The sequence below is a fragment of the Propithecus coquereli genome, unplaced genomic scaffold, assembly GCF_000956105.1.
Source record: "Propithecus coquereli isolate 6110/MARCELLA unplaced genomic scaffold, Pcoq_1.0 Scaffold168, whole genome shotgun sequence".
Lineage (NCBI taxonomy): Eukaryota > Metazoa > Chordata > Mammalia > Primates > Indriidae > Propithecus > Propithecus coquereli.
This window is the reverse complement of record NW_012141413.1, coordinates 1,261,698-1,285,222: the sequence shown is the minus strand read 5'-3', so window position 1 is coordinate 1,285,222 and position 23,525 is coordinate 1,261,698. Positions and strand designations below refer to the sequence as shown.

At 37.3% G+C, this 23,525-nt stretch overlaps 1 protein-coding gene across 1 annotated transcript in view; it reads left to right on the top strand.

Annotated features, from left to right (window-relative positions):
- Positions 1 to 23,525, top strand: part of IFT88 (intraflagellar transport 88) — a 344,136-nt gene that overhangs the window by 270,018 nt on the left and 50,593 nt on the right. The window contains exons 11-14 of the mRNA XM_012641668.1: positions 4,793 to 4,879; positions 13,888 to 13,987; positions 18,426 to 18,512; positions 23,108 to 23,294. Of these exons, the coding sequence (XP_012497122.1) occupies positions 4,793 to 4,879; positions 13,888 to 13,987; positions 18,426 to 18,512; positions 23,108 to 23,294 (461 nt within the window). The remainder of the gene's footprint in view (positions 1 to 4,792; positions 4,880 to 13,887; positions 13,988 to 18,425; positions 18,513 to 23,107; positions 23,295 to 23,525) is intronic.

Genomic DNA, 23,525 nt, shown 5'->3' with positions numbered 1-23,525 from the left:
GCCCAATTGAGTGTCAAAGGAGGCATGTGAGGAGGCTGGATTTCCACCTTCACCTGGCAATGATAAGGTGGTGTCTCTCCTTCCCCTGATGGAGTGGTGTCCAGAAAACCAGCTAAAATAGAAGATTTAAATACAATCCAGGGTCTCATAATTCAGAAATGTACAAGTTTCCATCAAGTATCATCATTTGTTATACCAAAATAGGAAGATCCCAACCTGAATGAAAAAGGAAAATCAGGCCTGGCCCGTGGCTCACACCTGTAATCCTAGCACTCTGGGAAGCTGAGAAGGGAGAATCACTTGAAGTCAGGGGTTTGAGACCAGCCTGAGCAAGAACAAGACTCCATCTCTACAAAAAAATAGAAAAATTAGCTGGGCGTGGTGGCGTGCACCTGTAGTCCCAGCTACTTGGGCAGCTGAGGCAGGAGGATCGCTTGAGCCCAGGAGTTTGAAGTTACAGTAAGCTATGATGACGCCACTGCCCTCTAGCTCAGGAAACAGAGTGAGATCTTCTCTTAAAAAAAAAAAAGACAATACATGCCAACATTGAGATGACAAAGATGTTAGAATTGCCTGACAGATTTTAAAGCAGCCTTGATAAAGAGCCTTCAACAAGCAATTACAAACATGCTGAAAACAATGAAAATGTAGCCTCAGAAAAGAAATAGAGGATATAAAGAAGAACCAAATAGAAATTTTAGGACTGAAAAATACAATAACTGAAATAAGCTTAGGGAATGGGCTCATTGGTAGAATGGAGGATATAGAGGAACATTTTAGTAGACTGGAAAGCAGAAGATGGAAATTGCCCAGTCTGAACAACAGAGAGAAAATAGATTAAAACCCAAAATGAGCAGAGCCCCAGAGACCTGTGGGACTGTAACAAAGATCTAACATTGTGTTATTAGAGTCTGGAAAAAAGAAGAGAAAGAGGGTGAAACTAAAGAAATAATGACTGAAAACTTCTGAAATTTGGCAAGAAAAATAAACCTACTCAAGAAGTTGAGTGAACCCTAAACAAGATAAACCCAAGGAAATCCATGTCAAGATATGTCATGATTAAACTTCTGAAAATTAAGGACAAAGAAAAAGTCTTGAAAGGAGCCAGAGCAAAACGCCACCTTATTCAAAAGGAAGAAACAACTAGTATGACAGTGGAAAAGTCTTAAATCAACTAGCTAAGCTTCCCAGCACAAAAGCCTAGATAAAGAAGAGCAAGATCAACCTAAAGGAAGCAGAAGGAAAGAAATAATAAACAGAATAGAAGTAATTGATGTTGAAAATAGGGAATATAGAAAGTCGATAAAACATAGAGCTGATTCTTTGAAAAGATCAATAAAATTGACAGACTTCCAGCAAGAGAGACAAATAAGATAGAAAACACAAATTACCAATATAAGGAACAAAATGAGCTATCACTACAGACCTTGCAGGCATCAAAAGTATAATAAAAGAATACTACAAACATAAATTTGACAACTTAGATGAAATAGACCACTTTCTTGAAAACCACAAACTACCACAAGTCATTTAATGTGAAATAGGTCACTTGAATAAGCCCTATAAATTTTCAGGAATATAGATGTGAAAATCCTCAAGAAAATACTAGCAAATCAAAATATTAACAAAACGTAGAGAGAATTACACACCATGATCAAGTGGGATTTTTCCCAGGAATGTGAAATTGGTTTAACACATAAAAATCAATTAATATAATACAGGATATCAGTAGAATGAAGGATACAAACTACGTGATGGTCTCAGTAGAAATAAAAAAAAGTAACAAAATGCTTTCATGGTAAAAAACAAAAACCTCAAAAAGATAGGAGTAGAACAAAGGTTACTCAATTTAATAAAGTGCATGTATGAAAAACCCACAGTTAACATCCCACTTAATGGTGAAAGATTCAATGCTTTCCACCTAAGATCAGGAATAAGATAAGGACATCCACTTTCATCAGTTCTGTTCATCATTGTACTGGAGCTTTGGCAGTTAAGGAAAAAAAAAATAAAGACTCAGATTAGAAAGAAACAAGTAAAACCATTTGTTTGTAGATGACATGATCTTGTATATAGAAAATCCTCAAGGACTCAACTCAAAAACTGTTAGAACAATAAATGATTTCAGTAAGGTTGCAGAGTAAAAAATCAATAGTATAGAAATATACTAATGGCTTCTTGGCCTTTTGGCTAAGATCAAGTGTAGTATCTGTTCCTAACAATTTAATATCTGATACTTCTGTCTGAGGACGATCTATTAAATGGATTTTTGGAGCAGGGAGATGGAATAGGACCTTGCTCCATCCATTTATGCCTCAACCTGGTATTGCAATCTTCCAGAAATGATGCACCCCTCAGAAAGAAATATATATACTACCAATGAACTATTCAAAAATGAAATTAACAATTATATTTACCATAGCATAAAAAATATTAGGAATATTCAAGAAATCCCAAAACAACAGATGCTGGCATGGATGCCGAGAGAAAGGAACACTTACACACTGTTGGTGGGACTGAAGACTAGTACAACCTCTATGGAAAATAGTATGGAAATTCCTCAAAGAACTAAAAGCAGACCTAACATCTGATCCAGGAAGCCCACTACTGGATATTTACCCAAAGGAAAAAAATCCGTTTTACCAAATAGACACTTGCACTCGAATGTTTATTGCAGCATGATTCACAATTGCAAAGATGTGGAATCAACCCAAGTGCCCATCAGTCCATGAGTGGATTGATAAAATGTGGTATATGTATACCATGAAATTCTACTCAGCCATAAAAAATGATGAATTAATACCTTTTGTAACAACCTGGATGGAACTGGATTCTCCTAAGTGAAGTATTGCAAGAATGGAAAAACAAACGCCACATGTACTCACTATTAAATTCGAACTAACTGATCAGCACTCACAGCCCATACAGAAGTAAAACTCAATGGAAAGCAAGCAGGAGGGAGGGGGAAAAGGGGACGGGTGAAATCACACCTAACAGGTACAATGTACAGTATCTGCACGATGGGCACACTTATAACTCTGACTCAGGCTGTACAAAAGCAATCCATGTAACCGAAACATTTATACCTGGTAATATTCTGAAATTTAAAAAAATTATTAGGAATAAATTTAATGAAAGAATTATAAAACTTATACTCTGAAAACTATAAAACATTGTTGAAAGAACAGAAAGAAGCTAAATAAATGATATCTCGTGTTTATGGATACGCGCTTAATAATGTTAGGGTGGTAGCACTCCCCAAATTGATTGACAGATTCAATGCAATCCTTATCAAAATTCTGAAAGTGTTTTTGCAGAAGGCTACAAGTTGACCCTAAAACTGATAAGAAAATGTGAGGGACACAGAATAACCCAGTGTTGAAAGAGGCTAACAAAGTTGGAGGACTCAAACTGTAAAGCTACGCTAATCAGGACTTCGTGGTACTAGCGTAAAGACGGACATGTAAATCAAAGGAATGGAACTGAGAGTCCAGGAAAAAACCCTTAGGATTAGTTTCAAGGATGCAAGGCTGGTTCATTATTAGAAAATCAACGTAATCCACCATACTAATAAAGAAGAAAAATCATGATTCAAAAAAGATGAATCTTTTCTCTGTTTCTTTTTATGTTTTTGTGATGAATGGGTGTTGAATTTTGTCAAATGCTTTTTCTGCATCACTTGTTACATAACATGGGTGTTACTCAGCAACGAAAAGGAGTAAACCATTGTTACATGCAACAATTTGGATAGATCTGAAGGGAATTGTACCTCATGAAAATAGCCAGTCCCAAGAGATATGCTAAATGATTCCACTTATATAACATTCTTAAAGTGATAAAATTATAGAAATGGAGACCAGGTTTGTATTGTCAGGAATTGGGGACAAGGGCATGGAAATATGATGGAAATATTCTGTATCTTGATAAGCAGCCAGTAACCTGGTTACAATATTGTACTGTAGTTTCGAAAGCTGTTACTGTTGGGGGAAACTGGCTAAAGGGTACATGGGATCTCTATTATTTTTTTACAAATGTTTGAAAATCTGCAATTGTCTCAAAAAGTTTAATAGCAAGAATAACTGTTACAAAATGAATGTTTAATGACTTGGAAAGATGGTATTTCTATATTAATACAGCATATTAAGTATGAAGAGCAGGATATAAAGTAGTATGTACATTTTGAGTCCATTGTAAGAACTGTATGTGTAAATCCAAGAAGAAATGACTAGAAGAACTTTAATCCACCACTATAAATTGGTATATCCACTTGGAAAGCAGTTTGGCATTTTTCACCAATGGTGATGCACATTTTGTATGTATAAAATATATATATTTCATATGTACACAATACATATACATACACATACGTATAGACATGTGTGCATATACCACATACAAAAGCAACATGTAATTCAGTTTACTATTTATCACACCCTATTTCTTCAGGGGTCATTTCTGTCTTCACTTTCATGCCCACAGTGTACTTCCACCGCAGAGCCTTGTATTTCTCCAGTATCTCTCTTTCTTCAGTTTATCAGAAGGCATTAGAAAGCAAAAAAGAAAAGAAATGAACACTATTGACCCAAAAGGCAGTCATGGCTTGCTAATCACGTTTCCTAGTCATGGTTTTTAGCCTGACTTATAAATAGATTTCTAGTCCATTGTTTAGTAGGCTTTTGTGGTATGTTAGCTTTGATAGATAGATAATGTTTACACTTACATTTTAAGAAATAAATTCAAACTTTTTTTATACCATATTTTTAAATATAACTTTTTTGTTTGTTTGCTATAGGAAAGCCATGGCAGAAAAATACATCATGACAGCAGCAAAACTCATTGCTCCTGTAATCGAAACATCTTTTGCTGTAGGTTATGATTGGTAAGAGAGAAATTCAATAAAACTGCATGGGTATAATATGTTCTTTTCATAATTTATATTTTTGATTTAAAATTCATATTGTCATTAGAAAAGTGAATAATTTTGTTTGTCAATTTGTATTTATCAAGCATATAATAATTATATGTTAAGATTAATATAAGCTGTTGTAAAAGTTCTAAGAAGATAGTTTTCTTATTACTATGTCATTTTGTAAATTAAGTAGTCACTTGTCACCTAACAATGATTCAGTCAATGACAGACCACATATACAACAGTGGTCTCATAAGATTATAACGGAGCTGGAAGATTCCTGTCACCTAGTGATGTCACAGGTGTCATGACATCATAGCACCACACAGTACTCACTTGTTTGTGGTGACGCTGGTATAAACAAACCAAAGCTGCCAGTCATGTAGACTCATACGGTAATATCCCACCTGGGCCTTTATAGTCACTCGCTGATCACCCAAAGCAATTTCCCGTCCTGCAAGCACCATTCGTGGTAAGTGCCCTATACAGGTGTACCATTTTTAAAATCTTTTGTACCATATTTTTACTTTACCTTTTCTATGTCTAGATAGATTTAGATATAAAAATACTTACCATTGTGTTACAGTTGCCTACAGTATTCAGTTCAGTAACGTGCTGTACAGGTTTGTAGCCTAGGAGCTATATACGTGTAGTAGGCTATGCCGTCTATTAACAGGTTTGTGTAAGTGTGCTTTATGATCACACAACAACAAAATTGCCTAACAATGCATTTGTCAGAATGTATCCTTGTTATTAAGTGATGTATTACTGTGTAGCAAATACATAAACTAGTAACATGATCATTTCTTACCATTATCAGGTATTCTGTACTCTACATAATTACATGGGCTACACTTTTATACAGTGCAGATGTTTACACAAGCATTACCACAGACACATGACTTGCAACACAACATTGCCACAGCTACAGTGTCACTAGCTAGGAAATAGGAATTTTTCAGCTCCATTATAATCTTATGGGACCACTGTTGTATATATGGTCGGTTTTGGACTGAAACATCCTTATGCAGCACGTGACCGTGTTCATTGGAATTGCCCTGGTTTCTTATTAAAAGTACAGATAACTGGGCTCCCCACTGCCTTTGCCCCCTAACCCCTGCCCTGTAGATCTAAGTCAGGGTTCTGAAGTTGGGAGTGAGTATTTGTATTTTTATCAAGCCTCCCAAGCAATTCTGATGCATACCATACTGTAACTCTTTACCAGTGATATCAACCTTGACTGCATATTAAAATCGGGGGATTTTAAATAATCCTGACCCGCAGGCTACACTTGAGACTAATTAAATCGGAATTTCTGGGTGTTGGGACTCAGGGGTCAGTATTTATAAAGCCCCTAGAGGGTTCTGTGATGTATTTCCAACAAACAGAACCATTGCTTTGTGCTATATGAATAGTTCTTGAATGCCACTGACTGAGGAACTCATTAAAAGATTCATTTAGTCTTAAATGGGACAGGAAAGAATTTTTTTTTTCAATGCTTTCCAGGTGGCTCTAATGTGCAGCCAGGTTTGGGGACTCATGTACTATAATCCAACTGTTTTATTGAAAAACAGAAGGTGAAAGTTAGTCCTGCAATTATTTGTGATTTTTACTAAAAATTCTGGTATTCTTACTATATTTCTATTAAATTCTTTGTATTTAATTAGAATATTTTATAACCTTTTTACGAAATTATTTATGTTTATGAACTATAAACATTGAAAAATTATACAAAATAGTAACATAAGCTTAATAATGTATCACAAAACAAACACCCATGTAACCACTACATAGCTTAATAAATAAAGCGAAGAACGTTGTCAGCACCTTAGAGGATTTCAGTCCTGATCACCGCCCCTCCTACTCTGAAGAGTGACTACTGTCCCAGCATTGGTGATAATCACATCCTTGCTGTTCTTCATACTTTAACCACCTCAGCAGGCATCCTTAAACATCATAATTTAGTTTTACCAGTTTTTTTAAACATTATATAGTCGGTATCATACTGTATATATTTTTTGCGTATGGCTTAACTCTGTTTCTGAGAGATGTCCATGTTCTTGCATGTACATTGCTATGTAGTAGTTCATGGTATTAATATATCACAATTTCTTTATCCATCTTAATGTTAATGGACATTGTGGTGGTTTGCAGTTTGAACCTGTTATAAATGCTCCTATCAATATTATTTTACATTCGTGCATGTCTTTGATGGATAGTACCTGTGTTTCTGTTAGGTATATACCTATGAGTGGAATGGCTTGATTTCAGGGTATGTGTATATTAAGCTTTCATAGATACTGCTAAACAGGTTTCCAAAGCCCTTTTACTTATTTACACTCCCACTAGCAGTGTACGAAAATTCTAGTTGCTTACAAACACTTGGTGTATTTTGTATTTTTTCATTTTAGCCAGCCATCCCGGTGGCATCTCATTGTGGTTTAAATTTGCACTTTATTGATGGCTGATGTAGTTTTATGTTTGTTTGCCGTACAAATACTACTTTTTGAGGAGTACTCATTCAAAACTTTTGCCCTTGTTTCTATTTCTTTGCTTAGTTCTTTTGTGTTCTTTTAAGAAAACTTTTGCATATTCAACTTTGTGAAAATATTTTCTTATTTTTGTCTTCTAGCAGTTTTACTTTTCACATTTAGATATAGGATCCATATGGAATTGGTTTTTGTGTGCAGTGTAAAATAAGGTCAAGATATTTGTCGCTCCAAAAATTAATGTTACTATATTAGAAACAGAAATGGTCTTACAAGTTTTGCAGGGCTCTGCCCTGAAAGAATATGTGAACATGTTAGTTTGCATATCAAAAGCTGCTTCACCTCAGGAGGGTGTCTCAAAGGTCAGTGGCAGCTGCTTTCCAAGGTGACGCTGCGGTCTCAACCCTGTGGTTCTCACCTGCTTTGAAGGACAAAGCAAGGTCTACATGGAATCACGGGATGAGAGCTGATCAAAGAGTGTCCGCCCAGAGACAGATACCTGTGACCAAAAACAATTAGCCCAAGGGACAGTTCCTGCTTGACTTTTGACGACCTGTCTCTGTATGCAATAACTAGATAAAGAAATACGGAGCCACTCTGTTTAACCCTTCTGTTAAGTGATAGCTTTACCTTAGAACTTAGAAGCTTGTCCTTGAAAGATTTTGTAACCAGAGTTAGTTAAGGGATCTATAGAAGCCTTTTGAAAGACTTTTAACCCAAAACAAACTACCTGTTATTATGTAAATCTGTTACCCCTGGCAACCGATCTTTGTACCTATAAAAACCCATGTGAAACTTTATTCTGGGCCTTACGATTCACAGGGATATTGTAGAGACCCCTGAGTACCCCACTTTTGTCTTTTATCTTTATAAATCTATAAAACTATACCTTCGTCTCTGTATATTCTTTTATTTCTATTATTTTCCATTTTCTATTATTTTCTTATCCTTTGCAACGACCCCTACCTAAGGGACCTGATTCTTTGCTGGGAGCGTAGCTAACTCCCCGCAAATATTTTTCTTTTTCTTTCTTTTCTTCTCTTTGGTAGGGCTATCCAGTTAACCCAGCATCATTTATGAAAAAGATTATACTTTTACCACTGTACTGTAATGTCACCTTTGACATATATCAAGTGACTGTGTATACTTCTGTTATAGAATCCTTATTCAACCTCTTTGGTCCATTCATCTATTCTTGCACTAAAACCACGTTGTCTGAATTTCTATAGTCTATAGTAATACTTGTTATCTGGTAGTAGTGCTATGGTCTGAATGTTTGTGTCATCCCCAAAATTCATACGTTGAAATCCTAATCTCCAAGGTGATAGTATTAGGACATGGGGCCTCTGGGAGATGATTAGGTCATGAAGATGGAGCCTTTATTAATGGGATTAGTGCCACTATAAAAAGAGACTCCAGAAAGCTAGCTAGCCCCTTCTACTATGTGAGGACAAGCAAAAAACACTGTTCTGTGAACCAGAAAGTGGGCCCTCACCGTATACCAAATCTATTGGTGCCTTGATCTTGGACTTTCCAGTCTCCAGAACTATGAGAAATTAATTTCTGTTGTTTATAAGCCACCTAGTTTATGATATTTTCTTACAGCAGCCTGAACAGACTAGGACAGGTGTGTAAGTCCTCGAACTTTGTTCTTGAGGATTGCTTTGAATATTCCTGGTTCTTGTCATTTCCATATAAATTTCAGAATCAACTTGTCAATTTTCACAAAAAATCCCACTGGGGTTGAAAAAAATTAACAGACTTAATTTTTTAAAGCAGTTTTAGGTTCACAGCATAATTGAGCAGAATACTTCCCCCACCCCCGCCCATAGCCTCTCCCACCAATATCCGCCCCAGTGTGGTACATTTGTTACAATCAGTGAACCAGCATTCACACTTCATTATCACCAAAAATCCGTCATTTATATTAGGATTCTGTTTTTGTGTTATACATAATATGAGTTTTGACAAATGCGTGATGTCATGTATTCACAATTATAGTGTCTTATAGAATAGTTCCACTGCCCTAAAAAATCACCTGTGCTCTACTTATTCATCCCTCCTGCTCCCAAACCCTTGGCAACCACTGATCTTTTTACTGCTTCCATAGTTTTACCTTTTTCAGTACATCATATAGTTGGAATCATACAGTAGGTAGCCTTTTCAGATTGACTTCTTTCACTTAGTCATATAGGTTGAATATCCCTTATCCAAAATACTTGGGGCCAGAACTGTTTTGGATTTTCGAATATTTGTATTATACTTAATGGTTGAGCATCCCAAATCTGGAAACCCAAAATGCTGCAATTAGCATTTCCTTTTGAGCATCATGTCTGTGCTCAAAAAGTTTCAGATTTTGGAGCATTTCGGGTTACATATTTTTGGATTTGTCATGATCAATCTGTATGTCTTTAAGTTTCCTCCATGTATTTCTGTGTTTTGATAGCTCATTTCTTTTTAGTACTAATAATATTGCATTGTATGGATGTTTACATATTCACCTATTGAGAGCCATCTTGGTTACTTACAAATTTTGGCAATTAAGAATAAAGCTGCTATAAGCATCAATATATATAGGTTTTTGTATGAACATAAGTTTTCAACTCTTTGAATACCAAAGAGCATGATTGCTGGATTGCATAAGAATATGTTCAGTTTTGTGAGAAAGTCCCAAATGGTCTTCCAAAGTGGCTATACCATTTTGTATTCCCATTAGCAATGAATGCGAATTTCTGTTGCTGCACATCCTTACCACCATTTGGTGTTGTCAGTATCTTGAATTTTGGCCTTTCCAATAACGGCACAGTAGTATCTCATTACTGTTTTAATTTGCAGTTCCTACTGAAATATGATGTTGAGCATATTTTCATGTTTATTCGCCACCAGGGCATCTTCTTTGGACTGTTCATATGTTTTGCCTAATATAAAAATCTTTTTGTTTTCTATTGGTTTTGAGGGTTCTTTTTTTACTTTAGATAATAGTCTTTTATCAGACATGTCTTTTATAAATATTTTCTCCCAGTCTGTGGTTTGTCCTTTCATTATCTTGGCCTGGTGGGAGATTAATTGGGATTTCATTGAAATCTATAGAGCAGAATGGGGAAAACTGACATTTTTAAAACATCGAGTCTTCTGGCCGGGTGTGGTGGCTCACACGTGTATTCCTAGCACTCTGGGAGGCCGAGGTGGGAGGATCATTTGAGCTCTGAAGTTTGAGACCAGCCTGAGAAAGAATGAGACCCTGTCTCTACTGAAAATAGAAAAAATTAACCAGTTATGGTGGCGTGTGCCTATGGTCCCAGCTATTGGAGAGGCTGAGGCAGGAGGATCGCTTGAGCCCAGGAGTTTGAGGTTGCAGTGAGCTATGAGGACACCACAGCACTCTAGCCCAAGCAACAGAGCGAGACCCTGTTTGAAAAAAATTTTTTTCATGAGATCTATTTTGTTTTTTCTTTTGTTCTCTGTACCTTTAGTGTCATATGCAAGAAACCATTGCCAAATCTAAAGTCATGAAGATTTTGCCTTATGTTTTCTTCTAAGAGTGTTATAGTTTTAGATTTTAAATTTAGGTCTCTGATTCATTTTGAGTTAGTTTTTGTATATGGTCCTAGGTAAAGGCGCAACTTCATTCTTTTGCATCTGGATAGCCAGTTTTCCCAGCACCATTTGCTGAAAAGACTTCCCTTTCCTCTCCTCATTGAATGATCTTGGCATACCTGTCAAAAATCATTTACTGTATATGCAAGGATTTATTTTTGGGCTCTCAACTTTGTTATGCCATTGGTCTATATTGGCCGAATCTCCAATATTTAGTTTAGAACTCTGTGTTATATTGTAGACTGAATTTCTAACTGACAGTTGGGTATATCCACTTCGATGTTCTTTATATACCATAAACTCAGCATTTTCAGTCCTAAGCACATCTTCTCCTGTGCCCCAAACATGTGTCTCGTGCTTTATTTCCTATCTGAGGTGAGTGGTACCACCACTTAATCAATTGCCTAACCCAGAAATCAAGACCATCGCTTTAGACTTCTCTCTGTCATGTATCTCAGCTCTTACATCTGATCAGCAACAACTTCTCATAAATTTTGATTCCTTAATACTCTCAAAATGACCTCCTACTCTCTATTTCTACGTACTGTATTACTTCAAACTTTCATTCTTTTTCAGCTAGATTATGACAGTGGTCGCTTATCTTGTCTTTCTGTCTCCTAGCTGTTCTCTGTCTCAGCTGTCAAAATGATTTTTCTTAATAAAGTTGACCTTTGAACAACATGGGTTTGAACTGTGCAGGTCCACTTATACTCAGATTTTCTTCAGCCTCTTCCATCCCTAAGACAGCAAGACCAGCCCCTCTTCTTCCTCAGCCTACTCTACATGAAGATAAGGATGAAGACCTTTGTGACGATCCACTTCCACTTAATGAATAGTAAATACATTTTCTCTTCCTTTTGATATTCTTAATAACATTTTCTTTTCTCTAGGTTACTTTATTGTAAGAATGCAGTATATAATCCACATAACATACAAAATATGTGTTAATCAACTATTTATGTTATCAGTAAGGCTTTCAGTCAACCATAGGCTATTAGTAGTTAAGTTTTAGGGGAATCAAAAGTTATATAGCACCCCTAAGCACCATGCTGTTCAAGGGTCAACAACATAGAACTTGTGCTATCACATGCTTAAAATCCTCAGTGGTTCCCTGGGACTTTGAGGTTATTGTTCATAATCCTTAGTTTACCATAAAAGGCTCTGTATGATGTGGCTTGTGTCTACTTCTCAGACCTTATTTCATTCCGTTCCTTCATAAGCATCTTTTGTTCCATTCATGGTGAATGAATCGGTTTCTCAAATGTTTCCTGCTTTCCCGGTCTTCCGAATCTTTGGACGTGTTATTTCATCTTCCTGGAATGCCCTTCCTTCACCTTTTTGTCAAATCAGTTCCTACTCGTCCTTTAAACTGAGCTCAGACCTCTTTGGAATACCTTTCTCTGATCTGGTTTAGAGTCTGCACCCTGTATTCTTAGATTCCTTTATAATAATTCTAGCACAGAATTTAATTTACTGGGCTGCTTCCCCCATAAGGGCATGAACCATATCTTAACTCATCCATATAGCCCCTATGCCAAACATAACGTCTGACATACAGTGGACATTCACTGTAAATGTGTGCTGAATGCATCAGTGAATCAATGGTCACTAAGTTTTTCTCTTGAAACCGCAGAAGCTTTGTTAGCTGTATCTCTAGGTTACTTTGCTGGATGGGGCTGGGTTATTCACGGGGTACTGAGCAGGCAGGGATTCAAGTCTTCCTTGCCCACTCCAAGCAGAGGGGCTCTTTTATATATGGGGTATTTGATTTAGGCCAGATAACCCTCAGTAAGAAGTATATTTTACATTTACTGTAACAAGTTTCATAAAATAATTTGTGCCCTGATCATGTACGGTGTCCTCTGATAGTTTTTGTATTCTATTTTTTTAGATTGACAAGTAAAAATTATATATATTTATGGTATACAACATGATGTTTCGATATATGTATGCATTGTAGAATGGCTAAATCAAGCTACTTAACATACGTTACCTCACATACTTATGGTTTTTTTTGTGGGGAGAATGCTTAGAATCTACCCTCTTAGCAATTTTCAGGTATACCATATATTAACTATAGTCACCATGATGTACAATAGATCTCTTCAGTTATTCCTCCTTCTAACTGAAATTTTGTATCCTTTGAGCATCTTCCCAATGCCCCTACCCCTACCTATTCTGTTTTTTAAATAAGAGTCATGAACCAATAAATTGATTGCAAGACCTCAATTTGAAAAATTCTTATCTTGCTTGGCGCAGTGGGTTTTGGTATCAGTAAGGTTTGGGTTTAAATTTTGCGTAACAATTTTCTACCTACTTGATCTCAGGTCTTCCATTTCCCATCTATAAAGATCATCCTATCTTTTAGGGTTGTTGTGAGAATCCAATGTAATAATGGTTACAAAGCAATTAGCACAGTGCTTGATATATAGTAAAATAGTAAATGTTCCGTCCTTTGGTAAACAGATCTACAATAGTTTATTCAAGCTGGGACACAAAAAATTAAATATGTTCTACAAGTTCTGTAGAATTTTTCTCACCATAAGAGCATTTAAGAGGGAAAAAAATACAGAAACAATGTAACCTGTTACAAATTGAAATTGTTTTAGTAGTTAATTAAAAACGAGAATGCAGATATCAATCCAATTTTTATTTACAATACCATAAATAATTAGAATTGACAATAGGCTGATGAAAAATTGGATAAGAAAATTTGTTTAGAACTGAAGACTTCAGTAACTTAAAGCCTGTATTGGAGGAAATCAAGTCCTTAACTTTGCAAAGTATTAGCGACCCTTTAAAAAATCTTTGAAAAGTCACATTTAAAAAAAACCAACAATAGAAATGTACTAAGACAAAATCAAGTAACCTTCTTTATGCTTTTCTTTGTAGGTGCGTGGAAGTAGTGAAAGCTTCTCAATATGTAGAGCTAGCCAATGATTTGGAAATAAATAAAGCAATTACATACTTGAGACAAAAGGACTTTAACCAAGTAAGTTTTTAAAAAATAGATAGAATCTCATATCTTAATTGGTCAAAGCAATAAAAACAGGGAAATGCCCTTCTAGAGTGTTACCTGTGATTATTCTGAAGCTGGGTAATATTATTTCTATTTTAACATACTTTCCATTAATATAATTTTAAACTTTGATTAATTTTTACCTGTTTGGCCTATTTTTTATAATGTAAATACTTTCTTTGTGTATCATGGTTGCTAAATTACCAAACCATATTCTAGTTGAGAGATTAACTTTCCAGGTTTTCAAAATTTCCCCAAAGCAATAAGGTTTTCAGGATGAGCGTGTTTGTGCATGGGGAGCAAGGAAGGCGAGGAGCTGGAATAGCAGCCTGATGTGCTTCCATCCTGCTGTCCTCACCACGCAGCTTTCCCGTTGTCTGTTTTATGTGTTTTGTTTCCTTGTTGACATGGCATTGGGAATGAGAGGGTCTTGTTGCTGGACGTGGTTTTTGAACCCTATGGATCTCTCATTGGCTGTGCTGCTACCTTGCTGCCTTGGGTGGAGGTGGAGCATGCTCTCCCTCAGTAGTCTCTTGGGACAGAGCTGACGCAAGACCAGGAGGCTTAGACAGCTGTAAGAAAAAGCAGGGACAGCGAAAGAGGTGAACAGAGTGAACTGGATGTCCCAGTCCATAACACCAGTGGTTAGTGTTTCAGCAGCTAGAAAACTCAGCTCCTTCAGGTCAAACGCAGAGAGCAAGGGCCAGAGAAAGCCACCGCATCTTTCCCATATCCAGTCCCAAGCCTGTGCTTTCCTTTCTTCCTGTTTAAGGACCATCCTCTTGTCCAGGCGACAATAGAAAAGACTAAGGGAGTAGGGAGAACACCATCCACTCAAAGAATGTGAGAGTAGAAAAAAGCGACCACAGCGTTCATGAAATAATTATATGATTAATATAATACAGTACTATGGAGTGGTCCTATTGCATATGTTAATTTACTGTGCTTAATTTTTAGCATTTACAAAGCATTTGAAAAACACTTTTCAAAGTATCTTTCTATCTGTATTTTCATTTATCATCACACCCTTGGTCATTAAAAATGCCACTAATAACTCTTTAACATTGTTGTCATGCCTTTCCAATGGAAATGGAGTGAGACAAATGGTGTTTATTATCTTGCTGAAGTGATATATGACCAAAAAAATATTTTTGTGTATGTGAGATATACTGTTATAGATGACAAAATGGACAAAAACCATGTTGCCAGTTTTCTCTTGACATTTTCTTTTTAAATGATCTTTTTAGAAGGGACTAACAATGCATTGCCATAGTTTATGTTGTAAAACTATGTCCATTAAGAAATAAACACTCTAATTTTTTCATATTAAAGTTCATTTAACTCAGATCTTACTGTCTGTTGCTTTCCTAGCTTTCTCATTCAAAATATCTTTTGTTCCATTTGCATTTTCAAGTTTCTAGTATCAGTTAGTTAGCCAATATTTGTTAAATGCCATTTCTGCTTTTTTTCCAACATTGCTGCTTTCACTTTGTATTTCTTTTGTTTGTATATTGTAAGTATGATGAGGTGGGTATAATATAATCTTAGTTTGAAAGGAATACTATTAGGTTAAAAAGGATTGGGTTGACATATCTCATAATGACCATTTGATGAAGACTACTTTATTTACAATTCAAAGTAAAAGAGAAAAAATTATGGTTTCTTCTATACGGATATAATTCTACAGTTAGCTCTCTAAATACTTTTTAAAAGAAAAGATGCAGAAATCACAGAATATGGTTCTTTATTGATATTGGTGGTGTTTGTGGCCACTTTTGTAATAGAAAAAAACTCTGCCAAAAAGCCAGAGATGGATGAGATGAAGTAGTTGATCTGAAGGCCAGTGATGATACAGGAACAGACGTGGTGGAATGCCGCAGCCAGGAGTAGACGGCATCAGCTGGAAAAGAAACCAAAACAGACATATAGCTATTTTCCTAATTGTTTTTAGGAAAAAGAAAAAAACCCAAGCTAACAATGTTTATTCTCATTACTTGTTTTGCCATTTACAGCTAAATTCAAATTTGCAATTTTATCAGTTTCATTTATAAATTAATTTATAATATTTTACTTTTAAAAACAGAAATATTGGATATACATTCATGGACATGCAAAGAATAGTTATGAAAACAGCCTAATTTCAGAACAAAATTCTGAGCCAAAATGTACCTGAGAGTGTTCCTTTTATTAGAATAATTACATAGCCTTTTAGAATAGCTCATAATTTAGTAACTTATAATATGAAATGTTTTTACTCTGTCAGATGTTTTTAAATGGAAGTTTTAAGTTCTAAATGCCTTTGTTAATTCTTTTAAGTAATAACTTTGGATTGCATTGCTTTCTACATGTTATTTGGATTCATAGTAACCATTTTGGGAGAAAATAGATTTGGTATTAAATGTAGCCTTAAAGTGTTGTTATTGTTGTTATTAATGAGCTGCAAAGCAGTAAATATCAAAATTTAAAAATTCAACACGTTTCCTTGACTGTAATACGAATGGCTGCTTCTGAAAGGAATGATAGAAACTACTGTAGCATTCCTTTTATTAAAACAATTATTGCTGTTGCTCGTTAGCTTTCTTTTTGTATTCTGTTTTATGGATGTCATAAACTTAGAGAACAGCTTTCTTTCCCTGTGTGCTTTACTTCAGAGAGTTTAATGAATATATGAGATACCTATTCAAGTGCCTTTTTGAAGTAACACATACATTTATTGTGACACAATCTAAAAGTGAAGATTAAAACATCTCAATTCTTATTCAAAGTGAAATGCAGCTTATAAAACTTAGAGATTCAAAACAGCAGTGGCTTCTACATTGATAGCTGTGGAGGCTGTGTAAAGAATCAATGAGCTAGTTTCTGCAGTATGAACAATATGAGAACCAATGATTTTTGAGGTAAGTTTAAGGAACTTCTTGGTGGTTTCATAAGATTAGGTCTTTCCAAGAAAGGAAATGAGAAATAAAATCTCAAAAGTGAGGATGTGATGTTGGGTTTTTCTTTTCTAGTGTTTAGTTTGTGCAATTATAAATTACCGGCCTAAAAAATTCCAACGGTTTTCTTTAAAGTCATCAGAAACCCTTTAAAAGAATAACTTGCTTGACACTTTATTATATAAAAATAAATAAAATAAATAATAATTATTCGTATTGTAACCCAGAGATCTGTATCTGGTATTTTAAGATCTTCTACCCTTGAAAAAAATTGAGTCAACATACTTACTGGTGCTTCATTTGAGGTCAAACCCTGCACAGCACACAGCTCAGAATTTTCAGATATTCATAATAACTGTAGCTGACCACCATTGTGACACAACTTTTGCTTGGACACAACTACTTTCCAGGAGCAGGAGGCACCAAGACGCCAAGCATCTTTTATTCAGTAAATGTATTTTAAAAGAAGGAACTAAGGAAAACCCACTGGCTTTCTGTACCTTTTTTTTCTTTCCGATATTCGGAGTCATTTCTAGGTGGAGCACTCACTCACCCTTCATGCAAGGTTATCCTACCGTTCCACATATCTTGTTTGGTTAGGATTATCATAGACCTTCCAGGTGGTTGAAATGTACTTTTCATTTCTCATGACTTGAAAATGTAATTATATTTACATCTACTTTAGATCATTTTTTATAATATTCCCAGAATTATTTTTGGTTTTTGGATTTTGGAAAATTCTCAGCCATTGTCTTTCTTCCCCTTCTGGAACTCCAATTACATTTATATTAGACCTTTTCTCTGTCTTCCCATATCTCCTATGTTCTTTTCTAAGAATGTATTTTTGGCCTTTCCTTTGCTCTGCTTTACTTAGTCTGAACATTTTCTGGGATCTTGGCCTTCAAGTCTTGGTTGCCTTGGTAGCCCTCCAGTCCCTTCAAAAAAGATTTTTAGTATTTTATATAACTTTTCTAGTTGTTCTCTGTGAGAAAATGGTCTTCTATAGACTAATCTATTAAAGCCAGAAGGAGAAATCCCAGAATTATTTTGTAAAAGGCAAATTTGACTGTGTCTCATAGGCAAAACCTTTCAAGCCCTATTCCCCACCCCGTTGTGCAGGATAAACACTAAATTGCATCACATGACTCCTAAGACTCAACATTTACTATGACCTTTCTTCCAGTCACCAATCCTCTCTTCAGCTATATCTAATCTGCTGCTAGACCTATCTCTGTGTTCTTAATTTCGGTTATTATATTTTGAGTTCCAGAATTTCCATTTTATTCTTTTTTATAAATTCTAATTCTTAAATGAAATTCTCCTCTTGGTGTTTGTTTTCTTGAACATATTAATCCACCCCTCTTGTGCCCTTCCCTGGTCTTACTTACCTTTCATACAAATCTGATCTTTTCTCCAGCCATGAGCTTGAGTACTGTCATATTACAATGGTAGTAACCTTCAGATACTCTTATTTCTAGGCTGTAGAGACCTTAAAAATGTTTGAAAAAAAGGACAGTAGAGTGAAAAGTGCAGCTGCAACCAACCTCTCATTCCTGTATTATTTGGTAAGTTTTGTTTTTTACAACTAAGATTTGACCATGTGGCATTTCTATATTGCTAAGTTTCTGCCTGAGGATCATAACTAAGGAGAGGCCCCAGAGAATACTGCTGGAGAACGTGAGCAGAATGAGGGCTATAGTGGATCTGATCATGACAAGTGCCAGGTCAAAGGTTGAGTTTGCAGAAATAAGTGAGAAGACTATCTCTGAAGGAGAAGAGAGGGAGAAAAACTTTGATGGTAAGCATCACATTATAGAATTGTGGCATGTACAGCTGGAAGATGAGCTAGAGATGTAACTTCTTTGTGTTAGTAATAAAGAAAGTGATATCTTAGGTTAAACGATTTATATAAGGTTGCAGGGTATTATCTTTAACAAGCATTCATTGAGCATCTACTGGATGCCAATCATTGGGAATACCAAAAGCCTAAAAGCTCCTTAAAAGGGAGCTTTCTTAATTTGGAACAAAGGAGGCAGGTGGGTAGACTAGGAAGGAAGGTTCAAAGTAGAGAACAATAAATTAACATAGATAAGTGCTTCAGAAATTCAGAGGAGGCAAATATTTTAATTTAGGGCTTTTGAGAAAGATTTCGTAGAGAAGTTGGATGGTGAAGGTCAGAATGTAGATAAGAGAGAAAGGGGCGTTTGTGGACAGACTAACAGAAGAAACAGACACGCAGAGGTGAGAAAGTGTTGGGAGGAGAGGTGTACATGAGAGTCATTGTGGTTGTTAAACCACATTTCCAGTCCCTCTTAGAGTTTCTGATTTGTGCACCATTAAGAATCACTGCCGTGGCCGGGCGCTGTGGCTCACACCTGTAATCCTAGCACTCTGGGAGGCCGAGGCGGGCGGATTGTTTGAGCTCAGGAGTTTGAGACCAGCCTGAGCAAGAGTGAGACCCTGTCTCTACCAAAAATAGAAAGAAACTAGCTGGACAACTAAAAATATATAGAAAAAATTAGCCGGGCATGGTGGCGTGTGCCTGTAGTCCCAGTACTTGGGAGGCTGAGGCAGAAGGATCGCTTGAGCCAAGGGGTTTGAGGTTGCTGTGAGCTAGGCTGACGCCACGGCACTCTAGCCTGGGTAACAAAATGAGACTCTGTCTCAAAAAAAAAAAAAAAAAAGAATCACTGCTGTGCCGAACTGCTGTTGCTGGTGGAAAGGTGTTATATCCCTCGTGTGTTCAGATGAAGAAAGAGATCAAAACCACTGGTTGAAGAATGACTACAGAGTTGTAAGTCTGCTGACCAAGAGAGTGGTAGCAGTTGCATGCCCAGAAGAGGGTGCAGATTAGGGAGAAAGATGCTGAGTTTGTTTTTAAATATATTTAAACATTTTTTGTAGTGATGGAAATAGACATATCCAAGAAACATGTAGAACTGTCACAGAAGGTAAACCATAGTTGGAGATGAAATTTGATCATCATCTCTGTAGAGGTTAAAGCTTTGAAAACAGATGATCTGTCTATGGGTGAGATCACAGCACAGAACTGAGAACTAACTTTGGGATAGAGATACACTAAGGAGGCAAGAGTAAGGATCAGATCAAGAAGACAAGAAAAGAACCAAGGTAGTGTGATGTCTTTGAAGTAAGGAGGGCACAAAGAGGAGCAGTATTGAGACCAGTGGGGCAGTACAAGAGAAAGAAGGCTCAGAAAAAGCCCCTGATGCTGGTGAGACGGCAGACACTGAGATGGAGATCTGCCTGCTACAGGGCAGAGCTCTGCAGATCAGCACCTGGGGGCAGAGGCAGAAGTTGGGCTATGATGCAATCACCACCACAAGGCCTTAGCCAGCCTTGTAGGATGCTCTGAAGAGGGGCTGGGCCCGCAACACTGTCCCCAGTAGGGGTGAGGGGGTTGGCCCTTTGTACCTCTGCATCAACCAGTCATTGGATGTAGCCTGCTCCCCTGGAAAGGGGGCATCCCTAGGAAGCAGGCAAGATGTCTTCTTTCTTCACAGGTCAGTTTCCAGAGAGGGCTGCCTGCTGAGGCCAGTGGCCAGTGGCATTCCTAGCAATTCTGAAAGACAAGTCCGTGGGGTGAGGAACAGTGTCTATTATGGCCATTAAGTTTTGAATTTAGAAAATCACTAATCAATTCTGTGACCAAATTAGTGATCACATTTTTACCAAGTTTGATGAATGTGTAGGAGGAGACCAACAGAAATTTTAAAGAAGCAAGAAAGAGAATTGTTAGACTTAGTCAACTGAGCAGAGCTGTTGGAGCACCTGAACAGTAATTAATTGTACCTGATTCTGAAGAAATTGGTTGCAATTAAGAATGTTTTGATGAAAGTGGTGAGTCTGGTATGTAGTTGTGTATGATACATAGTTGAAAGTATATTGTTGGCGTCCAACATGTAGTTGTATCAGTTTTCTGTTGCTGTGTAATCAACTGCCCCAAAACTCAGTAGCTTAAAGTTACTCATGCTGCTGCCATCATCTGAGGCTTGACTAAGGATGGATGGTCCAGATGCCTCCCTCATGTCTGGCACTTAGCTGAGGGAGACTCAGTCTTCTCTCAAAGCCATTCCAATAGGAGACCCCAGACTTCTTACATGGGACTTGATTCCATGAGAGCAAACTCCAGTGCAGAGGTATGTATCAGCTGCTGCATGCAATCAGTTTATTAGTTTTTTGGGGGGACTAAACAAACATGGGAGAGAACCATACAAGGGCATGAATACTAGGAGATATGATCCATTGGAAGTTATTATTATAACAGTCTACCACTGCCTGTACTGGAGCCCCAATTATTGGTGTCGCCTCATATGCAGAATGTACTTACCCCTTCTAAAACTCAGAGCCTCATTCAGTCACAGCATCAGGCTCAAAGGCCCACGATCTGCATCAGGTCTGGATAGGGATGCGGCCTTCTCAGGCACAGTTCCTCTTTCATCTTGATCCAAAGATCTGTGAATGAAGAAACATGTCATCTGCCCTCCATATACTCAGCATACCGTGGTGAGATAAGAACAGGATATTAATAACTGTAACAGACACTTTCATTCAGAAAGGGGAGAGATGGTGGCCCATTGCAGTCACTGGTCCTTAGCAAGTATGAAACCCTGCTAAACACATGTGACAGCAGCACCCTAGTTGTAGGTACCAGTTTTTGTATCAGAGTTCATTCAGAATCCACACAAAAACTTGCATATAAATGTTCATAGCAGCATTATTCATAGTAATCAGAAAGGTGAGAGGAAGCAACCCAAGTGTCCATCAACAATGAATGGATAAAAACAATGCGGTGTGGCTACACAATGGAATATCATTCAGCCATAGAAAGGAATGACGTACTAATACACACTGCATTGTGGATGAACCTCAAAAATACCATGCCAAGTGAAGAAGCCAGACACAAGAGGCTACATGTTGTATGATTCCATTTATATGCAATGTCCAAAATAGGCGTGGAGACAGAAAGCAGATTCGTGGTTGTCAGGGGCTTGGGGATGGGAGAATGGGGAGTGACTGCCGATGGGTACAAGGTTGGGGAAAAATGTTTTGTAAATAGACACAGTGATGATAGCACAACTTTACTAAATGCCACTGAATTGTACATTTAAAAAGGGCCAATTTTATTATATGTGAGTTATTTCTCGGTTTTCAAAGAGTTTAACCAGGGGGCTGTGAGTGTGAGTGTTATGGGAGAAGGGATATGGGGATGAGGTCTCAGACAGCTCAGGAGGAGCCATGCGGGGAAGGTGCATGGGGAGGGTCACTGTCAGTCAGAGACCGGCCACTCATGTCCAGCTGCCACAACGGAACCTAGAGGCCCTCCATGGGGAGGTCTGTGGGAAACAGGGGCCTCTGCATAGCTGCCTCCTGGTGGGTCCACAGCCAAGCCCTGTTGTGGGGCAGGTCACAGTGGGGACGAAGAGCTGGACATGGAGTAGAGGTGAGTGAGGAAGGACTGGCGCCCATGGGCATTTCTGCATCTGTCCTGCATCTGATGACAAGAAAAAGGCCTTCAGAGAGCATTCCACATGCCACACAAGTTCCCCTTTTGGCCAAGTCTAGACTAGAGCCATGCAGGGAAGGGGCTTCTAGGAAATGTCGTTCCTGGCTTAGCCAAGCTGACCTGGCACAATCGGCCACAGTATTTAAGAATAGAGAGGTTCCTGTAGCTCGCGTGATAGTTGACAAAGTCCCGACCAAGTGTTTGGCGGTGGAGAGGGAGATAAAACGATGGATTGCTAGAGTGCAGAGACCTAGTAGGTGACGCAGCCCGTGTGCTAGGGGCAGGGAGGGTAGTGTTGCCTCGACAGCTATTTCAGGGCTTCAGGTGGGAAGGGGAGTGCTGCGGTAAATGCTGACACGGATTTGGGCGTTCAACACGGAACCACCTACATATAAATAGTGTTGTGATTCAAACCATGAGGTTGTGGAGAAGTCAATCATAAGAAACTTGGGTAGTTGATCTTGATGATTAAAAATCTTTTGTAGAATGAGCTTATCAAGACCAAGATACGTAAAATATTTGTTTCTGTTCATATCTGTAATCTCAGAAAGTCTGTTTATATCTATAATCTCAGAATAGTCAGAAAAGATAGTTGATGAAATTTAAATAATTTGTATACATTTTTACTTTATTTAGGAAAATGAATTTGCACAAGCCAGTAGCTATGCAGATTTAGCTGTGAACTCTGATAGGTATAATCCATCAGCTCTTACAAATAAAGGGAATACAGTTTTTGCAAATGGTGATTATGAGAAGGCAGCTGAATTCTATAAAGAGGCTCTAAGAAATGATTCCTCTTGTACCGAAGCACTTTATAATATTGGTAAGTGAAACAAGGCAAATTGATTTTTGCATTATTTGTTTGTGTATTTAGTTTTTGCTTTGTGTATATGTGTGTGTGTTTTGTTTTCTTTTTGTTTTGCTTAAAGAGCTGCAGTGCATTAGGAGTTGACTTTCTTCTAACACAAAATTAAAAAGAAGACTACTACCTCCAGATTATAGATTATTTTAAGTGTAATTAATGATTCAAAAGATATGCACATGCAAAATTTGG